This window comes from Bidens hawaiensis, unplaced genomic scaffold (assembly GCF_021521415.1).
Source record: "Bidens hawaiensis isolate Kalapana, Puna unplaced genomic scaffold, B.hawaiensis_p1.1 tig00022408_1, whole genome shotgun sequence".
NCBI lineage: Eukaryota > Viridiplantae > Streptophyta > Magnoliopsida > Asterales > Asteraceae > Bidens > Bidens hawaiensis.
In genome coordinates, this window is record NW_027493495.1 from 22,971 (window position 1) to 40,469 (window position 17,499).

At 36.4% G+C, this 17,499-nt stretch overlaps 1 protein-coding gene across 1 annotated transcript; it reads right to left on the reverse strand.

The window, feature by feature from the left end:
- Nucleotides 1-8,620: 8,620 nt before the first annotated feature.
- Nucleotides 8,621-10,852, reverse strand: LOC143565558 (uncharacterized). Its single transcript, XM_077052503.1, has 4 exons — nucleotides 10,803-10,852; nucleotides 10,573-10,700; nucleotides 9,533-10,061; nucleotides 8,621-8,985 (listed from the first exon to the last, which is right to left on the reverse strand). The coding sequence occupies exons 1-4, from the start codon at nucleotides 10,850-10,852 to the stop codon at nucleotides 8,796-8,798; spliced, it is 897 nt and encodes a 298-aa protein (XP_076908618.1). The 3' UTR covers nucleotides 8,621-8,795.
- Between the last annotated feature and the right edge of the window lie 6,647 nt (nucleotides 10,853-17,499).

Sequence of the window (17,499 nt, forward strand, 5' to 3'; positions counted from 1 at the left end):
TTCTTCTGATCAACCTGCAATCCTAGAAAGAAAGTTAGTTCACCCATAGCACTCATCTCGAATCGTTTCTTCATGACAGCCTCAAAATCTTGACACATGGATACTCTTGATGCAGCAAAAATGATGTCATCCACGTAGACTTGAACCAGTAAGAAGTCACATCCTTCTCTCTTCACAAACAGCGTACTGTCGATCAAACCCCTTTCAAAACCATTTTCCAGCAAGTAGTCCGATAACGTTGAATACCAGGCACGAGGTGCCTGATGTAAACCATATAACGCCTTGCTCAACCTGTATACATGATCAGGAAAGTCTGGGTCAGGAAAACCCGGTGGTTGCTCAACATACACAACCTCGTCAACTTTCCCGTTAAGAAACGCACTCTTTACATCCAACTGAAACACCTTCATCTTTTTGAAAGCAGCAAACGCCAAAAACAATCGAATCGCTTCTAACCGGGCAACAGGAGCGAAAACCTCATTGTAGTCAATACCCTCTTGCTGATTAAAACCTTTAACAACCAGCCTCGCCTTATTTCTCACAATAATTCCCTTATCATCTCTCTTGCACTTGAACACCCATTTCGTGCCTATAGCATGCACATTCTTTGGTTTTTCAACCAAAGACCAAACTTCCATTTTCTCGAACTGAGCCAACTCTTCTTGCATAGCTTCGACCCACGAGCTGTCCTTCAAAGCCATTTGATAATTCTTCGGTTCAATTTGGCTTATGAAGCAAGAGTACAAACATTCATTCATAATACCTGTATCTTTAATGCTTGAATAAACACAGGTGTGCTCATTCAGGCTACTTCTGGTTTGTACACCCGAGGACACGTCACCTATAACATTCTCCAAAGGGTGATCTTTGTGAATTCTCGTGGTCGGAACAGCACCGACATGTAAATTTTCTTCCAAGTTTGAAGAGATCTCATCTATGGTAGTTTCAGGTTGAGAGTGAAAAGGATTAATAAACTCATCTTCAGTTGAGGCCGCAGGGGTATCAATAGAGTTTGATGTGGAAGGCTGAGATTTTTCTGTCATCTGATGTTGCACTAGCTCCTCTTCCTCATCAAATATCATCTTCGTCACAACTCTTTCGTCTTCTTCAGCAATTTCCAAATTAGGTACGTTAAACGACTTAAACAGTTTAACATAGTCAAAAAGCTCAGCAGGTCCATTGCTTGGTTTTGGCGGTTGATAACTAGTAATGTCGGTGTTACAAACCACCTCCACCTTGCAAGTTGTCGTATTGAAGACCCGTCTGTTGGGAGTCCCAACAACATAACCGACTAGGATTCCCTCATCGGCTACTTCACCAAATTTCGAGTTAGTCTTCAAAATCGAACAAGGAGAACCAAATGGTTCAAGACCGCACAAGTTGGGCTTCCTACCGTGCATAAGCTCGTAACAAGTTTTTCCAAGTCTCTTAACTGTTAACACCCGATTCAGAACATAGCAGGCTGTAGCCACTGCTTCAGCCCAGAACATCACAGGAAGCTTTGAGTCTGCCAGCATAGTTCTGGCTCCTTCAATCAACGTTCGGTTCTTCCTTTCAGCTACTCCGTTCTGTTGTGGCGTATACGGAGCGCTGTATTGATGCTCAATACCCTTCTGTAGACAAAAGATTTCCATCTCAAAGTTCTTGAACTCTGTCCCATTGTCGCTTCTGATGAATTTAACTGATTTACTCATGACATTCTCGACTTTTGTAATGAGATTCTTTACCATCTGAGTCGTCTCGTCTTTCGTTTTCAGAAAATATACCCACGAGTATCGCGAGTAATCATCAGTTATCACCAAGCAGTAAGAAGTACCGCCTAGACTTTGTACATTCACCGGACCGAAGAGATCCATATGAAGTAGTTCTAGAGTACCAGCAATTGAGTTGATCGTCTTGGTGAGATGGCTTTTCTTGTGTTGTTTTCCCTTCTTGCACGCTATGCATTTATCTTCAAAGTTAAAACTCTTTAAGGGAACACCCAACACAAGCCCATTTTTGACAATGAAGTTCATCTTACGAAGATGAATATGTCCCATTCTCCTGTGCCATAATTCTGATTCTGATTCGCTTGCCTTTGTCATTAAACAGGATTCTCTGGTGGCCATTTCAGTAGACCTCATATCCATCACGTATGTATTCGTTTCACGTGGAGCTTTCATTACTATCCATTCTTCTGGTATATGAAAACCAGGCTTCAATACAATCGCTTCATTCTTAGTGAAATGGACAGTGTATTCTTTATCACAGATCTGCGACACACTCAGCAGATTGTGCTTTAATTCCTCCACAAAGTTTACATTTTCAAGTGTCATTCTCCCATTCGACACAGTTCCTCTTCCGGTAATCCTTCCACCGCTTTCACCAGCAAAACTAACTCTAGCTCCCTGAACAGGTTTTAAGTCTTGCAACAAGTGTTTGTTGCCTGTCATGTGCCTGGAACAGCCGCTATCTACAATCCAAAGATTGTTTGCAGCCCTGTTCAACTGTTCCTGCACCATAAAACAAAGAGTTAGAATCTTGGGACCCAAGACCAATTGGTCTTGGATCGATACATCCCGTATCCTGGCTTTCTCAAGTTAGCATCAGGATAATTTCTGTACGTCCTGTTAGGGAATCTCCCTGCAGATTGAGTGTAATGCCTTCCAAACCTATGAGAATTGAAAGAGTTATATCTTGTGGTTTGGTTGAAAAACTGAGGTTTGTATTTATGAAAACTTGAATTAGGTACATTTTTGACATTTGAAAAGTTTCCAATTTTAGCATTTACAAAATTACGCTTATTCTCAGTTTTGTTAGGCCTCACACCTCTGAATCTCGGCTTCAGAGGGCAGTCTGCAACTAAATGCCCTAATTTGTTACATCTAAAGCAACATCGTCTCTCCACTTTCTTGTCAAATGTTGATTTGGATGTAGAGGCAGTTTTACTATCCGTTTGTCTCACATAAGGTGGGACGTACGGATTGAGTGGAGTATTCTTTTTAGCTACTTCATTTTTATCTCCATCGGTGGGTAAACCTACCTTCTCTTTTGTCTGACCAGATTCGGACAACATATCCGAATCTGATGAGACTGGACTTGATACAGAAATATTCACACTAGAAACATTCGAGCTTGTTTCTCCACAGCTAACACTTGGTTTTGTAATCTTGATTGGAGTTGTCTGAGGAACTTCGAAATCGACAGATTTCTGAACACTTGGATTATAAGTATAATTGTGGTTAAAGGGTGGTGGAACTTCGTGATATCCGATTCCTCCCCTCTTTGCAGAGGTACCTGGATCACTCACGAGGTGATCAAGGATGGCCGAGGAATTCCTGAACTGCTCAAGTTTGCGGTTCAGTTCCACCACCTTTACCTGGTGGTCAGCAATCTGTTTATCCCGATCAGCAATCACTTTAGTTTTTTCTTCCAAAACTTCATAACTAAGATCAATAATTTCTACTTTCTCAGCAAGTTTGGTTTTTAAACTTTGAATGTCTTTTTCACAAGCCTTAATTTTAATTTTATAACTGTTTTCTCTGGCTTTAGTAAAATGGTGATCTTCTTTAATCGTTTTAAATTCAGCATCCAATTTGACATACTGATCAGTTATCGTTGTGAGTTGCTCAGACAAATTCTCACAACTAGTACAAACAGTCTTAAGACTTACCTCGGAGCGATTATCCTTGTCATTTGCCATGAAAGCGGTTTCTTCTTCATTCGCTTTCTCTGTTTCTTCAACCTTCTCACATTCTTCAGCTTCAGTCTCAGCCATGTTAGCCTGTTCACCAGAACCACTTGGGCGTTGATTCCAGTTGTACTCTCCTGCCTCTCTGGTCAACATGGCATTTATCTCTCTGTTAACTCCTGAGTGTTGTGTAGGTCGACCTTGTCCACGTTCAACCCTCTCATTTCTGCATTCCTTGGCAAAGTGCCCGTACTGTTGACAATTGTAGCACCTTACCTTGGACTTGTCGAACCCGGGCCGACCACCAACGAACTTTCTCCCCGTTTTATTCATGAAACGCTTGACTCGCCTCACTATCATGGCCATTTGCCATTGCAAGTCCATCTCCTCCAGATCATCAGCATCGATCTGGTCATAATCCTCATCCAGAACAGCAGGGTCCACAATCTTCCCCTGGATGTAGTTTTCGTAGGAAGCAATAAATGAAGCATAGACTGCAAACTGCTCTTCAGCAGATTTTACACTCATAGGCATCTTGGTATAATTATTGCTTGATGCATTTACAGAAAAACTACTTGTGGATGCTTGAGGCTTTGAAGTACTAGATCCTCCAGCAACGAAACATACATCACCATTCGTGTTTACAGAAACGTTTCCATCATGAGGAGAGTCGGGACCTGACTCCCCTTTTGAGTAAAAAGCTGCAGATTCAGGTCTCGAGCTTGAGCCTGAGTTAATCTTTGCACCATACATACCAGGGTCTTGTATCTGGTCTGTTGGTGTTTCTTTTCGAACCATATTGAGCTCATAAGTTCTGAGCTTGTTTACTGCAGTTTCCAAATCACAGTTAGGAAAGTCTCTGTCTTCCCTCATAAGGACGGTGTACATTTCCCACTTCGGTGGGAGAGCATCGAGAAGCTTTTCGACGATCTCTTCTTCTCGGTAGGCAATCGAATAATTGCTAAGCTCTGTCATTAGATGATAGTATCTGGTGATAATATCATCCAAAGATTCATTCTTCAAATATTTGAAGACGGAGAACTGGGTCTTCAAGAGTTTAATCTTTGAGGCACGGATACCTACGTTCCCCTCGAATCTGTTTTCCAGAGCATCCCAAAGCTCTCTTGCAGAAGTGTACTTTCGAAACGTATGGAGAACTTCTTGAGGAAGTGCCATTGTTATCGCTGCATGGGCCTTGCTCTCGGCCTCATACATTTTCTTTTCTTCGTCCTCCATTTTACTGTACTTCTTCACCACGTCACGTCCTTCGTATTGCATGGTTGGAGGAACGTATCCATCTTGAATGCACACCCACATTTTGGCATCCTGATATTTAATGTACTGGATGAATCTATCCTTCCATGCCACGAAGTCTGTTCCCTTCATCAACCTCGGGGCCTTAGTGGCTGACCCTGCCTCAACTTCCATCTTGACCAAATCGGAGATGTTGATAGACGACATCCTTGTAAAACCTGAAAAACCTGAAAAAAAAAAAACAAGAAAATATTAAAACAGCTCAGTAAGCGAAGTTAAGGATAACTTCGCTTGAAGGTCAACTTCGCTGAACAGAGAACTTCGCTGAGGTCTTTAATTCGCTTGAATTGGCGAAGTTAAAGTTAACTTCGCTTAGCTCAGGCGAACTTATGAGTTGAGCGAACTTGGGTAGTAAGCGAAGTTGTGGATAACTTCGCTAAGGCGAACTTATGAAATCTGCGAACTTAAGTGTGAAGCGAAGTTGCGGATAACTTCGCTAAGGCGAACTTATGAGTTGAGCGAAGTTGTGGTTAACTTCGCCAAACCTTATATCTTCGCCAAAAACCCTAATTCCAGTGACGGCAACTTCGCCTGAATTCAACAACTTCGCCTGAAGATCAGCAAGTTCGCCCGATGAACCTGGAAGTTTTTCCAGATCTGTTTTCTTCAAACCAGAAGCTCCCGATCAATGCTAAGGCTTGAAAATGACTGTCAAGCACTAGTAGAACACAATCCCAACAAAAATACGTCTCGCGAATAGGTCAAACGAGACGAAACTACACCCGCGTGAAATCCCGAACCTCACAATCGAGCCGATTGGAGTGCGGAAGGTGATCCGCTGGTCACAATCGAGCCACTTGACTGAAATCCCGAACCTCACAATCGAGCCGATCCGCTGGTCAGAATTGCATAGCGACGGTCACAGAATGCACCAACAGTCTCCCCTTTGACCGTTGCTCTCAATTCTAACAAACACGAAAGATCATCTGTTACAAAACATGCACTAACAGACTCCCTCTTAACTGATGATCTTCTGTTTTGTTCATCAACCAGCCGTGTCTGAATCTGTCCTGTAGCTTCACAAATCTACCAATCACCCAGCGTCTTCCATATCAGATCTCCCCTTCAGTGTAAGCTTCTCCGACTATAACGATTGAGGTCTTTGAAATGCATGCATCCTCGTGCCAATAGATCATCTCAACCAATCACGTGAGTCCATCTGACTTCACCAACACATGAAGTTGGGCTTCCTCCACAACTTCACCAACTCGTCGGCATACGATAAGGTTTAATCTTCAACTACTCAACATCAGGTGATCAATTTCATCACAAAACCACCTTGACAGAATCTAACACATGACCATTAATTAATCCGAAGCATCTTCAATCACCAGGGATAACAATCAAGAACATAGACACTTTAATTCCCGGTTAAATCCAACTTGTTCCAGAATCTTCACTCGTATAAATAAGCATCACGTTTCAGGATCCAAATCTCGAACGCCTTGAAAATAACATAAATAATATGCTCTGACCGCAATCCAGTAATGACGAAAACCTTCAGTTCAATTTGACTTTCTTCGGTTGGTCAACCACGAACAACAACAATTTCATTGCCCACAAACACCCGAATATGTGTCAATATCCAGTTTCAAACAATATCCCATTCACAACCTCAACTCCAAATCCAGAGTTGACACGTATTTGTTCACACGTAAGACCAAGAGATAACAAGATCACTCGTTGACGGAACAACATCTTTGGTCTCACAATAATCGTGTACACCCGGCCATACAGACGAAAACTCCAAACAATAATTTTTTTTTTTTTTTTTTTTTTTTTTTTTTTTTTTTTTTTTTAACTTCACCTGGCCATAACTTCGCCTGGCCATAACTTCGCCTGTTCATAACTTCGCCTGGCCATAACTTCGCCTGGCCATAACTTCGCCTAAACCCTAAAATTTAAGCGACAACTTCGCCTGAACCCAATAACTTCGCCTGCGGCGGCTGTTCGGCCGAAAACGCACAGAAACGTGCCAGAAACACCAAAAACGCAGATCTCGAACCATAGCGTAAGAGCCTAAGGCTCTGATACCACTTGTTAGTCCCGGTGCTGATCGATACGAGATCCGCACGAGGTCTAGGAGTGCGGAATCCTCCTAGACTCGTATATGGTGTATAGACGAAGAACACAAACACGTACACGATCAAATACACAAACAAATACAAGAATGGATAATCAAATCTGCAGATTCATATAATAATAAAACACGTTACATACCGTAACATAAACAGAAACACGACTGACCCGAGGTGAGCTCTACCTCGGGTCGTCTCACACGACTCTCACTCTCTTGCTCTCTCTTGACACTCAAACTGTAACACACACTCTCTGAATTACTGGATTCACTCTGCATAACCTAACACGACACATGTATATATAGACAATCTTCACGGGCTTGGGCTTCAGTAGGCGAAGTTGTTCATAACTTCGCCTAGGGCGAAGTTGTGATAACTTCGCCTACGGCAGAAGTTGTTACAACTTCGCCGTTGGCGAAGTTGTTATAACTTCGCCTAGGCGAAGTTGTGCTAACTTCGCCTGTGACGATCCGCTGGTCAGAATTGCATAGCGACGGTCACAGAATGCACCAACAGTCTCCCCTTTGACCGTTGCTCTCAATTCTAACAAACACGAAAGATCATCTGTTACAAAACATGCACTAACAGACACAAATTGTAACACATAACAAGTTTCAGCGAGTTGACACGAAACGACCCTTCAACAATAGTTCAACCCGATATTCTTTCTCATACTCGTAGTTTAAAATTACACCTTTATAACCAAAGATAAAATGTGTATAAAACAGGTGTTTTTAAACTATTAAACTTGATATCCAAAGTATATAATGAATTTATTTAAGTTGTGCCATAAAAGTATAAATCACTTTAAAAAACTAAGAATAAAAGCAAAACGCTTAAACATGTAAACCTGCGAACCCATCAATTCACCCGAACGCGATCGTTTAGATAATCACGTTTGGTGGGGTATCACCCGAACCCATTTAGACTAAAACCTAAACCATTGAGTTTTATGTTAAGTTCATGTAAGTAACTCACACCCCTGTTCTATAGTATATTAATTAAACACACATTCATGTAGCAATATATGAATGGCATCTAAAGCACATTCTAGGTTCCAGAATCAAAGACAAAGTGATTATAGTTTTGATATCATTATGAATCTTTTGTAATCATATACCAATCAATAGTTAAATCCAAAGGGGACAAGCATATCCACCCGGATGATCTTTTATCTATATTTGATGATCAGATGTGAAATTTGGGGCCAAACTTTTTGCTTCTATAAAGCATGCGCTAAAAATCTTCATTTCTGATTCTACTTTTACTAAATTAAATACAAGTAACATGTTCATAATAGTCTACCATAGAATATAAATATTTATACATCAAGTGCCACTGTTTTATGGGTGGGTCCTTTGTTTAAGGACACAATTTTCATATTAAACCTTTATTCAACTCGTGCCATAACTAATTAAAAATTTATTAGAAAGAACCACATCTAAAATAGAGATAAATGCAAAATATGATGATACATATACTATAAGTGGCAAACAATGCCAAACATTAGAAAAATGGTTGGTATTTTACCTAAAAAAAGAATCCTAAATGTTGTAAGCATAAAGTTTCAAGTACAGATAGATGTGAAAGAACAGAACAATATTGATGCAGAGTCCAGTTGTGTTACACCTAATGTATATGCATATGCATGCAGAGTAATAGCTGTCATGAGAGGTACTAAATGCTTTACCAGTTGTACCTATGATCTATCCATTTCAATTGAAACTTACCTATTAAGTAGCAGTGTCAGCCCCCACATTTTCTGAACCACAAGTCAATGGCACACAAACAGGGCCTTTCCTCATTTTATAATCTCTGGAAAATTGGTGCACAGTTTCTTGTATTCCACCAAAAGCAACTAGAAACTCAGCAGCATCACTTTGACACAAGATTTTCTTCACCACTGTCTCCAATGCATTTCTCCTGTTAAATGTTATATCAACGAGTTACTATTATTATGAAGAACTAATTAATTACACATGTTTTTTGTGGTTTGATCATGTTGCAACTTTACAAATTTAGTTTCTAACTTTAAAACATTATAAGTCTCGACCAAATGTTTATACGATTGTAACACCATTGGTTCCTAAAATGAATGGATGCTAACCTTTTTCTATAAGTGCATGTGAATGACCAAAATACCCTAAAACGTTCAATCTATCACAAAATTTAAAGTGAGGCCCACTTTTTTTATTTAAATATAATAATTTTATTTAAATAATTCGGCTGAAAATCGTGGGCTTAGCCAAGATTCTTTAATTGAATTTTACTATACTTGAATAACAAAAGTGGGGCCCACTTGACATTCTTTATAGATTTAATGTTAAGGGGTATTTTGGTCATTTCACATGCAGTAAGCGGAAAAGTTAATCTCCAAAGTTGCAATATGGTTAAACCACAAAGACCATTCGCGTAATCAATTCTATTATAATTAGTGAACTTTACAAGGTATATGTGAGTTTTATTGGACCTGAAGTTTTGGGCCTTAACGATGAGACGATGGACCTTTTTGAGCTCAGAATTGACTTGGTCCAAAGTAGACCCATTGGGCTTTTCATGGGCCAGTGCAAAAGGGAGATTGAGTATGCAATTGGCTTGAATCTCAGTTAACTCTTCGTCAATCACAGCTTCCTCGATCCGCAAGTCATGGATCAGTTGTGAAATGGCCTTCTCGGTTGCACCAGCATGAGTCAAAGACGAGGCTAGGGTGGGCGATGACTTGGATAATGAGCTAAGGAGGCCCAAAATGGAAGACAGGCGCCAGTCACCTAGCCATGAGAGAGTGGCTAGTTCAAGTGGTGGGGTCGAACTTGGTACAAGAAGCTTAGCCACATCCTTGGGTCGGGTCGGGTTCAAGGCCCGTGAATATCGGGTTTGGAACCGTTTTACTTGCTTGTCGATTTGGTCTTCAAGGACCTTGAGTTGCTTTTCTAAATGGGCTGATCTGTGATAGGTTTCTTGTCTCCATGGTCTATAACTTCTCCAACTGGACCTTTCACCTATTCAACATTACACCATAATAACATATTTCAACCAAATTAGATATGTTAAATATGCACACTAATACATTACATGTAATTAATATATCAAGTATATAAGCTGTTCTTCCTGTCAAATCTTATAAGTTCAATAATGTTAACAACTAAATCATCTCACACTGAAATCAAATGAACATGCAACTGATGAAAGCAGTAATATAAGTTGTCTCCCAATTTAATAACAAAATATTGATACACCCCTAATTTCTGTTAATCCTTATAAGTTCAATAATGTTAACACCTACATCCTATCACAGTGCAATCAACTTAACATGCAACTGATCAAAACAGTAATACAAGCTGTTCTTCCTGTTTAATAAAAGCCCTAATTTCTGTAAAACATGCACTGGAATCATCCTACCATAGTTCAACCAAGAAGTGAGATGACATTATTAATGTCTAAAACTTCATCATAATCACTTAATATGAAGTTTAACAGAAACATCAAGAAGTGAAATAATAATCGGTGTACCTAATTTAGGCGAATCCGGCTGGTGCAGCGCGAGGCATCGAATGCGTTTGATCGGCAACTCTCCGGATTCATCTTGATCGTCAAATAACGCCTTTCCACGCTCATCATGATTCGATACGCAGGGTTTCCTGAAAAGTTTTAGGTTAGAATATTATTATTCAAATTCAATTGGAATGTTTAATTAAACGAAGAACATAAATTATGATTGATTGAAAGAGGAATGGAGTTACGATCGGTATGAAGACTTCTTCTTCGTATCTTTCAGTTTCTTCTCCGTCATTGTGCGTCTATTTTGGCGCCAAATGTTCTTCTGCGTGTGTAATTATGGGTGTTATAAGTTCGGTTCTAAACCAACCAAACTGACCCAAGAAAACCTTGTTGAATGGTAAGTTAATATTTCTCTCGTAACCACCCTCTGACTGGGTATGTAGGTTGAGAATAGTATTTAGAGTGAGAGGGTGATCCTTTTATCATTGATCATGTGTCCTATTCATAGCCGGAGAGGTAAAGAATAGATTTGGCCAGGCTGTCAAACCTTCTATTACTTAGCATAAATATGGCCTCTGATGGTCGTAACGGCTGGTGGGTAAGGACGGTTGTCACCTGGAGATACAGTGTTTGACGTTTTCTGATAGGCTCGTCGTGCATTCATTGTCCTTTATGTGTTGTCTGTCTTCTAGGAGGATCCTGATGATTGGCCTTTGGACTGGCCGTTATGTATTGTTTGTTCACTCTGTGAGTGACCGTCCTTTGGATGGTATTGGTATATTGGAGATTAGTCCGCGGGGGTAAGAAGAGGTTGCGGATAGCTACAGTTGTATCCGCGAGTGAGTCTAGGACTCTATCTCTATTCTGACAATCGAACCAACACCAAAATCGATGTATCGATCTTTAGTTTGGTTTTAAACCGAAACCAAAGTGGTTAATTGGCTTTTGACGCTAGAAAACTCAATGTTGAAACCTAAAACCCAAATTACATGTGTTGGGCAATTGTGTAAGAATAAATATATGTTATATATTTATTTATATGGCCATCATTATCATTTATATAATAATAGATCAAAATAATTAATTATACCTTATTATATATTAGCTTAGTAATTGTTGATGATCCATATTACTCTTAATAGCTAATAAAGGGTTTCCCCTTGGGTGTATATATAGAGAGAATAAATTAACATCATAACCTAATCTCACACACACAATAAGAAAATCATGTGTCACATCTCTCTTCTAAACCGGGTTCTTACCCTAACCATCATTAACTATACATCCTAAAGGGGAACTCGATCAAGATGACAAACATGTCGACTACATCATACCCTGCTGCGGTTACTACTCTCCATGATGTAACAAGTACACATATAATTATAGGTTTATCATATTATTCATGTTTTCCATTATCACCATGAGAAATTGATCAACATGTGGTATCAAGAGCGATGTTGTTTAATCGGTTCTTCATGGTTTTCCATTAAATCTGGATTTAAACCGGAAGACTTGAATCTAAAATCTTGATAAAACCTAATTTAAAATTTTTTTATGCTTGTACTAATTGAAATCGGTTTATAAATAAACTGTTTAAATCTTTTAGAACCCAATTTCACATTAAAAACCTGTTAAAAATTTATGATTTTTCGGTGATGTTCTTCGTGTTCATCAAGGGTTTTTCAAAAATAATGCATATTTTGGTTAAATTTAGATTATGATTGTGTTTTTTCCTAAAATAATTGAAAAACAAATCTTAAAAGATTTTTTTGAAATCTGAATAATTATTAAGAATATAAATTTCAAAATTAAACAAATCTTGGAGATAAAATTAATCTCTAATAATTTGAACCAAAATATTATTAACTTAAATAATTTTGGATTTTAATGCTTACCGAAATCTCGGTCAAACTGAGATTTCATCAAAACCGAAATCTCATTAAAACCGAGATCCCATTAAAAACCGAAAACTTATTAAAAACCGAAAATCCGATAAAACCGAGAACTCATAATTTGACCGAGAACTCATTACTAGAATCGAGAACTCATTACAAAACCAAAACTTTTCTAATCCAAACATGTTATTATTAACTAATTAAATGTTTTGTAAATACTTAAAACTTAAAAACCTTTTACAAAACATAAAAGCTTTACTTGAATGAATTTTGATGTGTCACTTCTGCCAAAAGGTGATGTGTTACACATCTACTCCTCATTCAAGTCTAATTACAAAGCTTTGTTAATTTTACTTACATGATTTAAATGTCTCATTTCTGTCCAAAGGTGATGTGTTACATTTATATCCAGCAAAGTTAACTCGTGCATAATTAAAATAATTGTCTCACTCCTGCCCAAAGGTGATGTGTTACAATTGTTTTGCACACATATACTTAAATAAATTTTAATTCTGCCCAAAGGTGATTTATTTTTTGTTTAAGTAGAACTTTTAATTAGTCTATTAGTTTGATGTTAATAAAAGACATATCACATCTTCAATAAAATATAATGATCCTTACATTGATGATCCTTCATTAATCTATTGATCATAAATTTTAATATGTATTATTTTAGTATCCCATAACATTACTCAGTATAATTTTCTTCTATAAATAATTATCTCATTCAAATCATCCACTCTAATCTCAAACCTAAATATGTTTTGCTTCATAAAGAGTTTCATTAACTTTTAGCTCTTCTCGTTTTTTGATTATCCTCAAGACATGACCATCTTGTTGCTCCTTCTAATAATAGTAATAAAGAAGAAACCTAGAGCATGAAAAATGGGATGAGTCAAACATAATGTCTCTTATGATAATCAATAAACTCATGCTATCGAATACAGTTATTCTATATTAAGTTTTTCCTAAAACTAATCTAATATCTATTAAATAATTAAAATAACTCCTAAGATTCATGCACTCCTTAAAAGTTCTAACTATAAGGTTAAATGGCGTTGCTGAATACATCATTATGTACAATACCATGACCCATAAAGTTAAGGGCTCACACATGGAAATAAGTACACTTTTCTAATGCTACATACTAAAATGTTCTATTATTACAATTTGTTGCCTTAAGTATCAATTATAACACTCATAAGTACAAAAGGAAAATGAGTATGTTGATTAGCAACACATGTAATAGAACAGAATATGGCAGTGGAACATAAGATGTTATTCAACTCACCACCATTAAAACCTTAAAGAGGATAATTCTAAGGTTCATAGACAAAATACAAGTATTACTTCCAGCTTTAAGTTCTCTAAGGAGAAGTCTCGTTGTAAAAATATGTCATTATTATATTAGGCATAAGTAACAAGGCTATCCAAATTCAAAAGAACATCTGGCTAAAACAGTAGTCGTATATTAATGATATTTAAGTCTGCTAATCCTAATATTCCAATTAACATGATAGGTTAAGTCTAGTTCTATAAGTTTTTTTACCGATATCAACAAATAACTAACATGAGTGTTGGTGACAAAATTTAAATGTTAAGGCTATTATAACCATACAAAACTGTCTTCTAATTATGTTTTATGATACCTTAAATATTCTGGAGATCAATTAGAATTTAGTATCAATACTTAAGCTACATTATGACAGTTGTGAGATTTGCATAGCCAACATAAAGCCACTCTTACATTAAACTCTCATATTATTTGTTATCAATATCTGGATTGAAACATTTATTAAATAGAATTAGATGATACTACATACTTTCACAACTTTTGTTATCATGCAAATAAAAATTTAACAAAAGACAAATGAGACTTATAAAATTCATCCATTAAAACCAAATTTCATGAGAAATCATGACATGGTTGATGAGGGTGAATTTCATCTAATCTCATTCTTAGTGATTTTAATCATGTGTTGATGCCCTAAACATTACTTGGCTTAAGGAATAAGTCTTGGTCCACCATAAGTTATATTTTACTGACATTCATGGAACTTATTCAAAACGGAATATTCAGACATAATTCTTTTATAATTTAAAAGGCTATTTACTTGTATCTAATCTGACTTCTATGGTCCATGGTTTTTAAAGAAATCCATTCATATATACCTAATACGATTTCTTCTAATATGTCCCTAAGTTTATTATGACATCTGGACGTTAATGAAATCAAATCAAGTCTAACATATATATGACATATTCCCACATCGCATACATCATTAAAACTCCTTATGTAGTTTTTCTAGAGACATTAAAGATTAGTGGGAGCATTAAGTGTCTTGATCATAATCTGCAAGATTTGAAAGAGGTGGGGAGTGAAAACTTGATATTATCTCAATTACACCTCTTGTACAAGACACTGCTCCATCATAACACTATTCCATCAAAACTTATCTCTTTAGAATTTATTACTACTCTTACAAAAGTTTCTTTGTTTCTTAAATGTGGGCATACTCCGATTCCTTACTAAAATAATCATCACAAGAGAAACTACGCCGACTTACATCATTAACTTGTTCTCTATTAAAATCTATTGGTCTTTAAATATTGACCCTAAGCATGCTGATTTTCTAAAGGTTTCTAAGGTCAGTGGGAGCAGTAAAAGTCCTTATAATGACTTGTTAGAAGTACAAGAGGCCGGGGGAAAAGAGTCATTAAATTTTACTCCAAATTTAACTCCAATTACACATCTTGTACACTATGCTGTACCAACTCTTACACACTTAGAATCCTGAAAATGATAGCAACCTAACCAAGAGCTATTTCATAAAACTGAAACTTCAAATAAACCCAATAATCAAACTCAGGAGGTCATCTAGGTTTTAAAACCTACTAACTTTGATGATTATGTAAGCTCCCTAACTAAAGTTGAAATGGATGTTGGAAAGTTTAATGATCATACCCCTTCTAATTAAACCATTAAATCAATCAATATTCTAAATGGAATAAAGTTATTATTAGCAAATTAAACTAAACGTCATAAGTCAGAATAACGTTTAAGATTTTGTTGAAACACCTAAGGGTGTTCATAACTAAATTAAATCCTAACACAAACGTTAAGACATAAAGAAGCATGATTGATTGTTAAAGGTTATATTCAAGGGGAAACCAATTATCAAAGAATCTTCTTACCTATATTACAAAAGATTTATTTAAGTATCATTATTGTTCTAGTAGCTTATAATAGTTAAGAGCTACATTAGATGAACATTAAAACAACTTTCCCTAACAATTGACTTACATATTTATATGTTCATAACACAACCTAAAAGTTATAAACTGAAGGATAAAGAACATTTAGTCTATAAGTCAATAAAATCCATATATGGGTTAAAGCAAACATCAAAATGTGATGAAGTCTTTATACAATTATTTTCATCAAAAACCTAGTGGATTAATGTACCTACTTCAAGATGAGTGGGAGCAACTAAAAACAAACTTGTCCTTATATAGATGACATTCTTCTGACAAGTATATGTTACATAAGTCAAAGCATTGTTCGTACATACTTTTATGTGATAGATCTCATAGATATCCCTTACATAATATATATCATAACATTCTGAGATAGACCCAAAGGGACGTTAGTTTTGTTCTATAATTTTTATCTTAAATGGGTCCTTATACATGTAACAAACAATATTGCTCTATTTATAGGATAATAGGATCATTGAGATTATTACTTTATGCTTCATTAAGTAGAAGCCTTATGTAGGTTCAAGTCTATACTCGTTCAGATATTACTCAAAATTGTAACACACTAGATATGTCTAGATTAATGTGAAACATCTAAAAAGAGTATTAAAATATCTTTAAAAGAAACGAAAGACTATAATTTAAAAGAAGAAGTGAGAATTCAAACCGGTAGATTACTCTAAACTTTGTCCTATTCAGAGATAAGAAAATGTAATTTTCGGGATACATTCTTTTGTCAGAAGATAAATCTATCTCATTGAGGAGTTATAATGAACTGATAACAACAACCTAAGTCATAACGACATAATATGTTGATTAATTACAATGATGTTGAATATTTATTAGTGAACTCAGAAGTTTTATTAAACTCCAGATAAATTATATATTGAAGACTAATTGTGATAAAGTCAGCTACCATGTTTTCTCAAACAGTAACGGTTTGAGAGATGCTGCATTAAATTTTGATATGAAACTAATTATTCGTTTATGAACGAATTGAGGAATCTAAATTTCCGTATCGAATACATTCATGATATGCTTAAGGATCCTATAACTAACGGTCTACCCGTAAGTATTATGAAAGCGCTTATAATCATGAGGGGTTTATTGATGACCATGTACAACTGCATATCGTACTATGAATGATTAATTATTAATATTTCCTCACTAGTTTTGATTTTGTATGTCTCTTAATATGTTCTGCATGCATAATGACATATAGACAAATTATTATACAAATCAAACGTTTGAAGGACTTACTTGAAAATTTTGAGCATAACTACTTAGGTTTTAAATAAGGACTGCAGTATGATTAATGGTGGTCTTGAGCTGATGTTCAATTCAATGACTGTATTTCTCTGCTCAAGTTTGAGTTTAAAACTAAAATGAGTGTTAACTCCTGATCAGGCTTATCTAATACTCATAATAAATGATTACTCGGCCAAGTGGGAGAATGTAAGAATAAATATATGTTATATATTTATTTATATGGCCATCATTATCATTTATATAATAATAGATCAAAATAATTAATTATACCTTATTATATATTAGCTTAGTAATTCTTGATGAGCCATATTACTCTTAATAGCTAATAAAGGGTTTCCCCTTGGGTGTATATATAGAGAGAATAAATTAATATCATAACCTAATCTCACACACATAATAAAAAAATCATGTGTCTCTTCTCTCTTCTAAACCGGGTTCTTACCCTAACCATCCTTAACTATACATCCTAAAGGGGAACTCGATCAAGATGACAAACATGTCGACTACATCATACCCT

Bases quoted from the DNA above. Each gene is read 5' to 3' on its own strand.
- LOC143565558 (XM_077052503.1), bottom strand. From the start codon at position 10,852: ATGACGGAGAAGAAACTGAAAGATACGAAGAAGAAGTCTTCATACCGA. The intron at 10,701-10,802 runs GTAACTCCATTC...AAAACTTTTCAG, and splicing joins AAGAAGTCTTCATACCGATC to GAAACCCTGCGTATCGAATC. The intron at 8,986-9,532 runs GTCCAATAAAAC...AACATTTAACAG, and splicing joins GTTAAGGCCCAAAACTTCAG to GAGAAATGCATTGGAGACAG.